The following is a 13940-nucleotide window of genomic DNA, read 5'->3' on the forward strand; positions in this document are numbered from 1 at the left end:
TTTTGAAAAAATATGAAAATTTGATTTATGATGTAAATTTTTAGACATTTATATTAATATGTTAAATAACACAAAAGAATTAAACATTAAATGAGATTGGTAAGATGATGATCATGTCCTAAATGAATTACTTTTGATCCAACGTTCCACTTTTAGTTTTCGGGAAACTATAAGTTCTCAATCGATCTCAATCCTATATATATATATATATATATATATATATATATATATATATATATATATATATATATATATATATATATAATCACAAAAAAAATAAAAACATAAGGGTCCTAATGCTGGAGGGAGTAGTGCTACCGAAACCGCACTCCTTCCTATACCACGTAGATATCAACTCATATTTGTTCTTATTTTCATCAATTAGAAACTGCAATAGGGAGTGGGAAAAAGATTAGGAAAGAGAAAAAAAAAAAAAAAGAAAATGATTGGTTGAAAGAAAAAAAAGAGAACAAGTAAAAAAGAAGAAAAAGAAAAAGTACGGTTAGAAACTAACGCAGGACGGCCTCCACCGCATCCAAATCGTAGTGGAGGGGCGGAGGTAAAAGGAGTAAGCAGCCACTCCCCAGCCCAAGTCATTTACCCTAGAAAGTAATTTGGATTTGATTGAAATTTTAATTTAAAAATTATTATTTTACACAAACAGATATTTTTCCGGATCAACCCGTTTTCTTAAATGTTGCATGTATACTGTACACACTTGACACTGGCTGCTGTGTCTAAATACATTCGCCGGCTCAAGAGTCGTGGACCCACAACAATCCAAATACAACAATGGCTGCTCCTTCTGCTTCTTCTTCTCTCAGATCATCGCCGCTATTCACAGCTCCACCATCTGAACTTATCAATCACCGTGTAAGTTTGTCTAGGCTTGTGTTTCCTCGAATTTCTGTTACCCTTAACTAGGTTTTTTGATAGAACGAAAATGAAAATTAACCAAGAGGACATTTCAACAGTGGGGTCTTGTAATTTACTAATTTGAATCCATACCCAAATGAATTTGGTCACGAAATGCGATTGCATTCATTTTGACATCATAAAGAAAAAAAAAACTACAGTTTAGTTGGTGAATTCTGATGAAATCAGCCGAATACCTAGATGAATTAAAGGGTTTTGGTTTAGTTTGAGATTTACATGTTTCGAATTTAAGCTTTTCGTATGACATTTTAGGGGGTTGCTAGTTTTGGGTGTACATCTGGTGTTGCAAGCAATCGTTGTTCGAATTCGCTTGGTGAAAAATTGGTGTTGCGCTGCTCAAGGGAAGACAGAATGGATGTGAGTGCATCGGCCGTCGTTGAAGGACTTGCAGAATGCTTTGATGGTAGCTGTCGGAAAATTCTTCAATCTGTATATTTCAAAGATTTCTTATCATTGTGGTTGTTTTAATGGCAGATTCAATGGTGGAAACCGACATTAGAGAGCCTAGCGTATCGACCATATTGATGAATTTTGAAAACAAATTCGATCCTTATGGTGCAATGAGCACACCACTATATCAAACTGCTACTTTCAAACAAGTAAGTGTTAAGAGTTTAAGACCCTGTTTTGCATCTTTATGATTATACTTATTTGTGGGATTATAATCGGAAAGTTCTTTAATTTTTGTGATTTTGCAGCCTTCTGCAACTGAAAATGGCCCTTATGATTACACTAGAAGTGGCAATCCCACACGTGATGTGTTAGAAAGGTTCAATCCCTCATTTTTTTTTAATAAATTGTGTTTTTTTGTCACATCTTATTTTAACATTATTCTCCTTTCTATTTTCAGTCTCCTAGCAAAGCTTGATAAAGCAGATCGAGCATTTTGCTTTACTAGTGGAATGGCTGCTTTAGCTGCTGTCACTCATCTAGTAAAAAACGGTAAAATCAAACAAAATTTGTTGCCTTTTTTTTTTTTTTTTACAAATAATAAATAATCCATCCATGATATTGATAAATGATAATAACATTATTCTTATAGGTGAAGAAATTGTTGCTGGAGAAGACATATATGGTGGTGCTGATAGATTACTCTCACAAGTTGTTCCAAGAACAGGAACCACTGTTAAGTTAGTATTTTATAATCTTTGAAAAAACAAATTTATTAATCTTTATAGCCATAAATTTATGACATTTTAAAATAAAATAAACTTATGAAGACGAGTGGACACAACTAACTTAGATGAGGTTGCTGCTGCAATTGGCCCTAAAACTAAGCTCGTGTGGTTGGAAAGTCCAACCAATCCCCGAATACAAATTTCTGATATCCGTGTAAGTTTTAATATAATATATTAATTATTAAAATAATACACCTCATGTTTTGATTATCATTCTATAAAGGGTAATAACGACCTTTCATTTCATTTCAGAAAATAGCGGAAATTGCTCATGCTAATGATGCTCTTGTGTTGGTGGATAATAGCATCATGTCTCCTGTATTGTCTCAACCCTTGGAACTCGGAGCAGGTGCTTGAAATCTTATATATTTTTTTATAAAATATTTGTGAGTTTTAATGTTTTATATCTATAAGATTAACCAATTTTGTTGTTTTTTAGATATTGTGATGCACTCAGCTACAAAATTTATTGCTGGGCATAGTGATGTCATGGCTGGAGTGCTTGCTGTAAAAGGAGAAAGGTTTGTATATATATATTTTTTTGATGAAAGAATAAAAGATACATTTATGAATTATGATAACAAAATGCATGAAAGATTTCTAGTTAAAAATTACTATAAAATCCTCTGTGTTTGAAATAGGTTGGCAAAAGAATTGTATTTTTTACAAAATGCAGAAGGGTCTGGACTTGCACCTTTTGATTGTTGGATTTGCTTACGTGGCATCAAGACAATGGCTTTACGTATTGAGAAGCAACAAGTATTATTTCATTTTCATACATAAATATTTTTTTCTTTGGGGGGGTTTTATTACTTAAAGAAAACCATTAAATTTTTTTAATGGTTTTAATCAGGATAATGCACAAAAGATAGCAGAATTTCTGTCCTCTAATCCCCATGTAAAGAAGGTTAATTATGCTGGTCTTCCAAGTCACCCTGGACACTCATTACACTACTCTCAGGTATTTACATTTTTTACCCAAAAGATAAGCATGTTGCTATTTTGGGCAAAAAAACAAAATACTTTATATTTTGATGATTTGATTATGCAGGCAAAGGGGGCAGGATCTGTTCTGAGCTTTTTGACAGGGTCGTTAGCACTATCTAAGCATATAGTGGAGACTACCAAGTACTTTGGGATAACTGTTAGTTTTGGTAATAATTATAATTTATTTCTCTTGTTTTTTTATTCGTTTCAATATATATATATATATATATATATATTTTTTATATATATATTTTTGATTTTTGTAGGGAGTGTAAAATCGTTGATTAGCATGCCATGTTTCATGTCGCATGCGTCAATACCAGCAGAAGTTCGTGAGGCGAGAGGTTTAACGGAAGATCTAATTCGGATATCTGTCGGGATTGAAGATGTCAATGATTTGATTGCTGATTTAGATCATGCAATCAGAACCGGGCCCATTTAGGGTTTTTTTTTTTTTAATTCAATTATTGGATTTGGGTGTTTTATTGTTACACTTATTTATTCTTGTGCCACCAGTTGACTTATAAAACGTGAATCATGACAACCACGAGAATGATTTCATTGCTCTTAGTTGGAACCCATTATTTGTTACACTGTAGTTAATTAGATGTGGTGGACTGGTGTCTCATTTTTTCCACATGGATGATAATTTGGAGGAAATTAGATATAGCATGTGAAGAACCAAAAACCGATTTTGAGTCCAAGATGCATAGTTACTTATCGATTCAAATGGTAATGTTTCAATTGATTTTTTACTTTCTTTGTGATTAAATGATGAACTGAGGGCACATGAGAACAAAAGGTAAAGAGTATTGTATATAGAAAAAACGAGAGTAACCTATTATGTTAGATAAGATACGACATCTGAAAATACATTCCCAATGTGTGTAGCTTGCCAAAAATTAAACTCACAATAATTTGGAATTCCATTAAGAAATTTTAGTTGATCTTTGTTTTGAAGATGTTTCACTACTCAAAATTTTCATTTATGTGAAATGAGTTATAGTTTTGTTATTTTTCTTCATCAAGAAATTTATGTCATTATATATAAAAAACATGATTTACCCAAACAATTATCCTTAAGATAAATAAATAAATAAAATAAAAACTGGTACATAATTATTTACCATTGGACTTGATATGTATAGTTTTGTATTTGTTCCTAAACTTTAATACATTTTTTTGAATTTGATAAGTAAATTGATTTACTTCAATGGTCAGATCATCAAACTGTAGCTTCATGAAAATATATGATTGGTTGTTAGCATATCCACAATCACAAAAATCACATTATGGGAGACATTAAGTACAGCATAAGGTTCACCATGTTCACTGATTTCCGTACAAACCACACAATCCCCTAATGGGAGACATCAATTAGGACAACAAGTTTACTCGACTTATTTGCCTGGTGACAATTTCATCTTTATTTTTTTCCTTAAAAAAAAAAAGATAAATACATTCAAAATAAAATTGATCTGTTCAACAAGTAAAAGTTGAAATACGTTGCAAACTTACACAAATGTCCACTGATTGGGAATTCAAATTTAAACATATGTGAATTTATAACATAGACTTGTATTTCCTTGTGATTTTATAGCTATTACTTGGCTAATAACACCAACTGTTACGACATAATAAGCAATTGAAGTCAAAGGAAGAAGGTTGACCAAAATAATGAGACTCTATTGTGACTCCACCACCACCTACACTTGCTTTTTCCCTGTCAACTTCCACAATCCCTAACAAAAGTTCATTATTAAACAGTTACCCCAACTAACACCTCGACCTCCCAAATCCCCTTTTACAAGTGCCCAATGGACAATGGTGTGTCAACACATGTCAATACTAACATTCACTCAACTGATAGAACATTGGATCTGAGTTTTATCAAACCAAGATCCCATGAACAACATTTAGCAGTCACATAAAAAAAGTACGTCTTTTAATAACTTTTTTCATGTTGCCTCCCTCTTATCTAATTCTGAGTTCTTACGTGACTAGGATATCGTTGTTATTGTTGTATATTAGACATAAGATATAGCCGCCCATATGTGGAAACACAAACATTTCATTATCAACAAAGATAAGTGGAGATATTTTTCCACCAAAAAAGAAAAAGGGGTGACAACACCTTCCATAATCTAACACAAAAGGGAAGTTAAAACGACACCATAAATCTTGATATTGCCCAACAAAAGTGGGAAGCATGAATCAAACCATAAAAGATGGAACATTTATATATATAACAAAATTAATGATTTTCAAAAGCTATCCTTTTCAGGTCTATAGAACATACACTTGTTATAATATGATAATTTTGATTCATTAATAGGTCCATCATACATGTAAGTTTAACTAAAGTACTATTTAGTTCAATATATATATATATAATACGAAATGATGGTATTATTCTAGCAACCAATCCATTATATGCTAATACATGACCAAGGCTATGAAACTTCACACAACAACACAATACATGATATGATACTAAAGATCACTAAACTAGAAACCAAGATCCACCATCTTTGACCATTTTTCTCAAGTCAACTTAAGTTCATTACCAACAAGATGAGGCCGAAGACAAACCCGCACTTCATGTTCTTCAGGCCCTTCACGAAGCTTTGGGACCAAAATTTCCAACACTGACCCTGGTCCATCATAATAAGCTTCTATATTTGCATCTTCAGGAATTCGGGTAGACAGTGGAATTTCTCTCACAAATTCCCCAGGAGGGCAGTGTTCTAAACACGGATCAGTGAGCTTGAAGGTGCGATCACGTCTTTTTACAAATGGCATTCTAGAAACACTTATACAAGAAACCTTAATAATGCCATGTGTAAGGGTATTCCTCCAAGACACTTTAACCTTTTGAAGATCAACAAATGGCAAACTTATAACAACCAAGTAACCTTCTTCATCTTCATATATTGTCTTTGCAGCTGTCACGGGCCCACACGCATTCCTCACAACCCCAGAAAACTCATTCAACCAATACGGCTCATTTGGGTTTGGGTTTGGGTTTGGGTTTGGTAACCCATCAGGAGGATGATTATTAACAGTCAAACAGATATCTTCCAACAGGTCTTTCCTTTTCTTGATGACGGGTGACAGGTCAGCATCCCCATTGGTGTGAGTTGACAGATTTAGCCCTGACCCATTCAGCAACTTCTTTGACTGAGAGTTTAAATTGTTGTTGCTTCTTGTTACAGGTTGCCTTTCAAGTTCGAATTCGGTGTTTGGAAGATTTCTCCATGAACTGAAATCACTAGCTTCAGATGGGATCAACAAATTTAAATCTCTTCCAGTAAGTTCTGTCCATCTTTTGAGTTCATCTTCATCGAGTATGGTTAGATTAGGCAAAGGGACAACTTCAATTCCATGGACACATTGAGGATTTGAGAGGCCTCTGTAATGTTTTCTTTGCATTCTATGAGATCGAACAAAACCCTTGTCAACACTGAAAGGAAAGGGGCGTTCCCCTTGTCTTGAATGCCCGTTCATGTAACTTCTTAACTGCATCTTCCCCAATGCATTTTCAGGTCTTTCTTTGAAAACCCACATGTACATGTTCTCCATATCGTGTTGGACCATGAAGACATCAAGATTGAGGTCTGATTTGTCAAACCCGGAAACCCCATTGCTGTCTCTTACAATCTTGGATTTGGATTTCTCATTCAGGACTGGCCTAAAGTAAAAACTGAAGAAAAACCAAGCACCCCATATGCTATCTACTCTTTTCGCACACTTTCTTCCAACTTTAGGGACGTTTCCGTTTAGGAAGCTTTCAGTTTCGTATAGCTGTGAGACTAGTCCGACTCCAACATCGAGAACTTCACACTGATCTTGATTCCATGAGGGTGGGGAGGTTCTTTCATCCGAGAGAGGGAGATTGATGTCGGGAGGACGGGTGGGGTTGATGATCTGGTGACTCATTTCTAGGTCTAAATCATCGTGAGAAGAAGAGGCACTGGAATCCATTGACAGAAAAGTTGAAGGATGATGATTTAACATTAAAAAACCAGTGAGAAGGGAATCTCCCATCTCACGAAATCACACTTCTAAGAGCTATGAGTTGAGATCGTGGATTTGAATTCTTCATCATAAGGCTCATTTTAATATGCCTAGAAACTAAAGAAAGATGGATTCAGCTTTCATATTACTAGCTGAATACAAAAAAGAAAACCCAATTTTTTCTGAATTATTATGATCGAAGACTCGGAACTTTTTGTACGGACGAGGGAGAGAGAAACAGAGAGAGTATTCGGGAAGATGAATCGGGGAATGAATATATCTGAACAGAAGAATGATTTACCTAGATGAAAACTATATCAAGGTCATCTCCTCACACATGAATCTCCATGTACCGAATCAAGATCAGGAGAAATTCCATGGTATTTATGACAGGAACAGAAAAAAAAAAAAAAAAAAAAAACGATATTTATTGAATCAGATGCAGCCGAGAAGACAGACCTACCAATCTATGAAGCCAAGTCCCAAAAAGAGGACTAAATCAGAGGGGATCTTGGAAGAATACCTTTTGGGATAAGCATTAACTATGAGAAAGACAGAAAGACCCGTGTGACTTTGGCTACTGTTAATTGTCTTCACCATCGTCCTCATCTACGTTGCTCCTTTAATTACTAAAAATTCTGCAAGCCGTTCACTTTAGGGTTAGTAAGTCGATGAGAAAGGGTATAGACATAGAAGATGAGAGAGAGAGAGAGAGAGAGAGAGAGAGAGAGAGAGATGGTTTTTATGGAATCGTGTGGAAGTGGAGAGAGGGAGAGACGTATGTTGATTTGGGAGAGATTTAAGATTTGGGTCTGTGGGAATGAGAAAGGAAGTGGCCGATCCACCCTGGATAATATTAACGGTGACGGTGGCATTGCTTCACCATGTCATGTCATGTGTCCAGTCGGTGAATGGCTAAAATTTGTTGTTCCAATCATGGGCGTGGTAGGCACATAATTTTTTTTTTGGTGTGTTGAAAATTTGTAGTTTTTAGCGTTTAACAAAACGTTCTATTTTGAACAGAAAGTCTTGTTTAACACTACAGAATTCTAATATTTAGTTTAAACGAAACGTCAAATGCTAAAACACCTATAAACTAGTCGACCTCTTTCAGTCAAATTTTGATTTGTACACTGTCTATCCCGACTTAATAAAAAAAGGAAATACAACTAATTAAGGTAATTAATTTTTCGGTTTGTTCACATATAGGTAATTTTTTTTTTGTACACATCAAGGTAATAAACTTTTGGCAAGGTTGTAAAAAACGTTCGACGTTAGCTCGTCGGTGGACTAGGGTTAACCGATTAATCGGCTAGACGGAGATTAATTGAGGGATTAATCGGGGACCATTAATTGCTAATTTACTGAATTTTAAAAAATTAAATATGACTAATATCATATCAAAGTTCATAAATATCACTAATAGCATAACACTAATCATGTCTCAAATAGTTTCCATTGAGAAAAAAATTCTTCAACATTTTAAAATTTCATCGTTTTATACTGTTTCACTCATTATGTATGTGGGGAATGAGGATTAATCGCTAGGCTCCCTCTAATCGGTCGAGTAGCACCTATAGATTAATCGGGACGTAGTCGGGACTTTTACAACAGTGCTTTTTGGAACTGTTTACATATAACCATTATGACCTACTATAATAGGTTACATCCGACTATAGTAGGTCATAATGGTTATATGTGAACATTTTCAACAAGTACGTTACCTATATGTGTATAAAAAAATAGTTACCCAAATATGAACAAAACCAAAAGTTAGAGTAAATTACACAAATGACCCTTGTGGTTTGGGGGAATTTGTACGTTTAGTCACTAATTTTTTTTTTTTTTTTTTAAAATTTGGATGGTCTCTACTGTTTATTTTTGTTGCGCTTGGTCCTGTTTTACCTAAAAAGACTATTGTGCCCTTATTAATTTATGTTTTTTAATTAATTTTCTTATTTGTGTATTTTTTTATATGTTTAAAAAAACTAATAGGCCCCACATATCTGTATCTCCTCACCATCTCATCTCTCATCACCCTCAACTTCTATTTTGTTTTTCTATCTTTAGTGACATCGACGTATTCACCATCCATTTTTTTTCGGTCCTTTAACTCCAACGAACCAACACTACAACTCACTAAAGTGAAGAGACACTAGTCAGTAGGTTATTGTGTTTGTTCGCCAGAGTTGAGGACAAAAATGAAGGGATGGTGAAGATTTTCATGTCACTAAAGATGAAAAGAAAATAGAAGTTGAAGAGGATGAGGGATGTGATGGTGACCGGTGGGACCCAGATTAAATTTCTAAAATGTAGTTTCAGCTTTACGATGAGGAGATACAGATATGTGAGATTTATTAATTTTTTTAAAGATATAAAAACAAATACATAAGTAAGAAAACTAATTAAAAAATAAATAAATAAGGGCACAATAGTCTTTTTTAGGTAAGACAGAGACTAAGCGCACAACAAAAATAAACAGTATGGACCATCCGAGTTAAAAAAATAAGTTAGAGACCAAATACACAAACTCCCCTAAACCATAGGGACCATTCGTATAATTTACTCCTACTTTTGGTTTTGTTCATATTCAGGTAACTATTTTTTGTACACATTTACATAACGAATTTGTTGAAAGTGTTTACATATAACCATTATGACCTGCTGTAGCTGAATATAACCTGCTACAACATGCCATAATTGTCATATGTGAACAGTTTCAAAAAGTTTGTTACATAGATGTATACAAAAAAACATAGTTATTTATATGTGAACAACCCGAAAATTTAATTACTTTAATAAGTCTTATTCCCTAAAAAGAAATGGAAAAATAAGAAAAAGTAGAGAAAGAAAAGGGTCAGAATAAAAAGATATATTCTATTTTATATTTACCGAGTATAACGAATTGGTTAATAATGGAAAATAGACCCACGTTGAAGAAATTCATAATTTACGGCAATTTTTTTCTTATATTGTGTTAAAAGGTAAATACAATAAATGAAAAAACCTTAGGTCATCTACAATCCATTGAACTTCATAGAGTTCAATGGATTGTCACATCATCTTTCTACAATCCATACAACTCTATTATTTTTTCCTACGATGCATTGAACTCTACAAAGTTCAATAGAATGTTACAAAATATAATTTATAATAAGTATTTAAGAATTAAAAACTTTATTTTTTCCTATTGAAGAGTTCAATGACCATTGAACTTCAAATCCATTAAATGCAAATTAGACATCTCACAATGATGGAGTTTCATCCATTAAATGATACATAGACTTGTCACCTCATTCAACTTTTGCATCAAACTCCCTATGGTGGATGTTCTTATAGTTGTATTTGATTGTATATCTTTCAAAATCCGTTCATTTTAGAGGGAAAATTATGATGAACGATTATCTATAACCTGTTTTTTTTTCATTTCCTTCCATTAAAAAAATTGGAAAACAATGATTTTTTGTTTCATTTCTTTCCGTTTCTTTCGCCTCCCTCTTTAAAAAGAAATTGAGATTGGTTTTTTCTTTTTCCAAATTAAGTGGTAAGGTATTTTTTTAGTATTAAGTTTTGTACGGATAAGATGGTTATATGAGTAATAATATGTCTCAAAAGTTTAGTTTAAATAAAAAAAGATTCAAATCCAAAAGCTATTTCAAGTAACTTTTAAGTACTTGTAGTTTTTATATTTTAAGATTTGTCAAGCCTTCCTTTTCCTTAAGTCATGTCCTCTTATTCTATATCTTTTCATTTCTTTCCAAACTTCTTAAGCACATTGAAATGGTTTTCCCTTAACATACCTCACATCATCCACATTTTGTGTAACCAAAAGGGAAACTGACTTATAAGGGTAAGTATGTTTTAAAGACGTTCAAAAAAGACCATTGAATTTTTGTCCGCTAAAAAACACCATCCAACTAAATTTTTATTTTTATTTTTTTTATAACAAAAAACACCAACGGAGTATACCTTTTGTTCAAATCTCACCTACTGTAATTGGTTCCTACAAGTTAAATGTTGATGCACACTACTAGAAAAAAGACCTTTAATGACGCGCTTTTTATGACACGCGATAATTAACGATACGCAAAAGGACGTGCCCTTAAAATAGTGTCATCTCTCCAAAAAATATAAGGATTTACGTCACGCTTTATTGCATGCCCTTAATTTAGTGTCTCAAGAAAAAAAATTAAAAACACGGAGGGCGCTTTATCTTAAACGCGCGTCGTTTGTACCTGTCGCTTTATAATTTTAATGAAACACGCTTTTAGTAGACAAGGGGGGAAATGAAAACCCCAAAATTTTTGAAAACCCGCCTTTTTTTTTTTTTTTTTTTTTTTTTTTTTTTTTCTATCTTCTATCTATCTTTCATCTTCAACCTAACAAGGACGAGCATTGCACTCTTGATTTCCCTAACTCTTTCTCATTTTCTTATTCAAACTTGAAAGAATCGAAAAAAAAAATCTATCAATTTTGAAGCCTAAAGAATCACAACAACCGAATTCATTACATCTTTATCTTATTCACATTACCACTTCGAATCTCCTACCCTAATTTTCCCTCAGCAACAATTCTAGCAGCTTCGCAGACATGGCTCAAAAACCCAGATGGGGCGAATTGGAGGAAGAAGCTGATGGCGGTGACTATGACTATTTGTTGCCGCCGAAACAGGTTATTGGACCCGATGAACACGGGTTGAAAGTACAAATTCAACGACGAAGGTAATCGGGTTAAGATTAACACCACCACACGCATCCATAAAATCGCTAATGCTCGGCTGAGCAAGCGCGCCATGGAGAGGCGTTCTTGGCCTAAGTTCGGTGATGCCGTTCAAGAGGACGTCGGCGCCAAACTCACCATGGTTTCTACCGAGGAAATCATCTTTGAGCGACCAAGGGCTCCAGGTACGTCATCCCTAGATCTGAAATTTCAGATAATTGTAACAATCCTTTATAATTATTTATGTGAAATTGTTAAGACATATGTAGTTGAAGATTTAGGGCACTAATTCTTGATTGAAGTGACCGATTAAGATGAACACATTCAGTTCTCTCTTTTTCTTTTATTTGACAAGTTCCACCACATATGAACTTCATATGTGGGTTGCCTTGTTGCAAAGCTTGAAGGATGGGGACCTAAACGTGGGAGGAGAAACAAGAAGTAAGTTTGATTCTCTGTATCACAAGGCAATTGGAAGCATTTAGAGCTGGCTTTAATCAGGTCATCATCTTTTTCCAACATTCTAATATGCTAAATTGTTTATGGAATTAGAAAATATACAAAATAATTTTTTTAAGCTAATATTTTATCTTATTTGAGGAGAAACAAGAAGTAAGTTTGATTCTCTGTATCACAAGGCAATTGGAAGCATTTAGAGCTGGCTTTAATCAGGTCATCATCTTTTTCCAACATTCTAATATGCTAAATTGTTTATGGAATTAGAAAATATACAAAATAATTTTTTTAAGCTAATATTTTATCTTATTACTATCAGGTTTTTGAGGCTTCAAGTTTACAAATATTTTCTACAAGTGAGTTGGATTATTTACTTTGTGGGCGTAGATTCATTCTTGAACCCTAAGTTGACCTCCTGAGGAAACTAGAGGAAAAGTAGCAGGTAGATTCATTCTATATCTTATATATATTTTTGTTACATGGGACATGGGTGTTTGAGTTTTCTAGGGCTATTTTTGACTTTTTCTAAAACTTACCTTAAGTTCTACTCTTGTTCTAATGACTAGCTCTGCTGAAGCAACAAGGTGCTTTTGCCAAAGGCCAGACAAAAACGGCTCCTGTAGAGGAGGAAGTTCCACCTTTGCTTGGAGAAAATGGAAAAATTGAGGTTTCAGATCATAAACTTGTTGCTACATTTAGATTTAATGTAGAAAGATAAAATAATTGTGGGCGCTTTAGGTATGGCGTATTGATGGTGAAGAAAAGACGGAATTACCCAAAGAGGATATTGGAAAATTTTACAGTGGAGATTGCTATATTTGTCTTTACTCCTACCATTCTGATGAAAAGAAAGAAGATCACTACCTGTGCTGTTGGATTGGGAAGGATAGCATCCAGGTAAACTAAAACCATATTATTTCTTTTCTTTTTTTTTTTAAGAAAAAAAAATCTTTAATTGTGTATTTGGGATGAAGACTTGTTATGTTGTCTGATCACAGGAGGACCAAAAAATAGCTGTTCAACAAACTACTTCAATGTTCAGCTCTATGAAATGCCATGTATGAGGTTTCTATCTAAAGATTACTACTGTATTATTTTTTTTCTTTTTATAATGAAATGATAGAAATAGAATGATAATTTATAAATGTAATGCAAATTCCTAATGAAAGAACAGGTAAAGATATAATAGATGGTGTGGTTGTTGATGAGGAGGCAGTTGGGAGTGGCGCTAAAATCCTCCATGGTGAAGCTGCTCTTGCCCATTATCTATCACAACGCTTAATAGGTAACTTAAAAGGTTCCATCCTATTTTTGATTTTTGATTAATTAATTAATTTTTGATTAATCTATCACAACACTTACATGTAACTTGGAAGGAATATTTTCCCCTGGTTGGATAGGATATGGGAATGCTTATGCACCCAAAGAAGCAGATGATCAAGCTATGTCTTGTTATTGAACTGCTGCACGCTTATTTCCTGGGTAATATATCTTTTTTCTTTAATTTAAATTAAAAAATGATAATATTATCAAAGTGTAATATGATTAAATTATTTGTTTTTAATCTTTAGGTGTCACTTACCTAAACTCGTTGAGCAGGTAGTAATTGCTATACCACATTCTTAAAAAAATGTCTAAAATACCCTT

The 13940-nt window shown here is 33.7% G+C and overlaps 2 protein-coding genes across 2 annotated transcripts; one reads left to right on the forward strand and one right to left on the reverse strand.

Annotated features, from left to right (window-relative positions):
• The first annotated feature begins 713 nt into the window (after positions 1-713).
• Positions 714-3680, forward strand: CBL (cystathionine beta-lyase). Its single transcript, XM_078971333.1, has 13 exons — positions 714-873; positions 1189-1339; positions 1411-1535; positions 1635-1705; positions 1787-1878; positions 1979-2066; positions 2157-2268; positions 2367-2463; positions 2554-2635; positions 2756-2873; positions 2968-3075; positions 3166-3268; positions 3368-3680. Exons 1-13 carry the CDS (start codon positions 793-795, stop codon positions 3541-3543), a joined length of 1404 nt encoding a protein of 467 aa, XP_078827459.1. The 5' UTR covers positions 714-792; the 3' UTR covers positions 3544-3680.
• A 1790-nt stretch (positions 3681-5470) lies between these two features.
• LOC145009036 (uncharacterized) lies at positions 5471-7953 on the reverse strand. Its single transcript, XM_078967696.1, has one exon. It carries the CDS (start codon positions 7146-7148, stop codon positions 5646-5648), a length of 1503 nt encoding a protein of 500 aa, XP_078823822.1. The 5' UTR covers positions 7149-7953; the 3' UTR covers positions 5471-5645.
• Positions 7954-13940: the final 5987 nt, after the last annotated feature.

The sequence above is a fragment of the Lactuca saligna genome, chromosome 8, assembly GCF_052625555.1.
Source record: "Lactuca saligna cultivar CGN05327 chromosome 8, ASM5262555v1, whole genome shotgun sequence".
In the NCBI taxonomy this organism is placed as follows: Eukaryota; Viridiplantae; Streptophyta; class Magnoliopsida; order Asterales; family Asteraceae; genus Lactuca; species Lactuca saligna.

Coding starts and splice junctions, on each gene's coding strand:
- CBL (XM_078971333.1), top strand. CDS start 793: ATGGCTGCTCCTTCTGCTTCTTCTTCTCTCAGATCATCGCCGCTATTC. Junction 1,536..1,634: donor AAACTGCTACTTTCAAACAA/GTAAGTGTTAAG, acceptor GTGATTTTGCAG/CCTTCTGCAACTGAAAATGG. Junction 3,269..3,367: donor TGGGATAACTGTTAGTTTTG/GTAATAATTATA, acceptor TGATTTTTGTAG/GGAGTGTAAAATCGTTGATT.
- LOC145009036 (XM_078967696.1), bottom strand. CDS start 7,148: ATGGGAGATTCCCTTCTCACTGGTTTTTTAATGTTAAATCATCATCCT.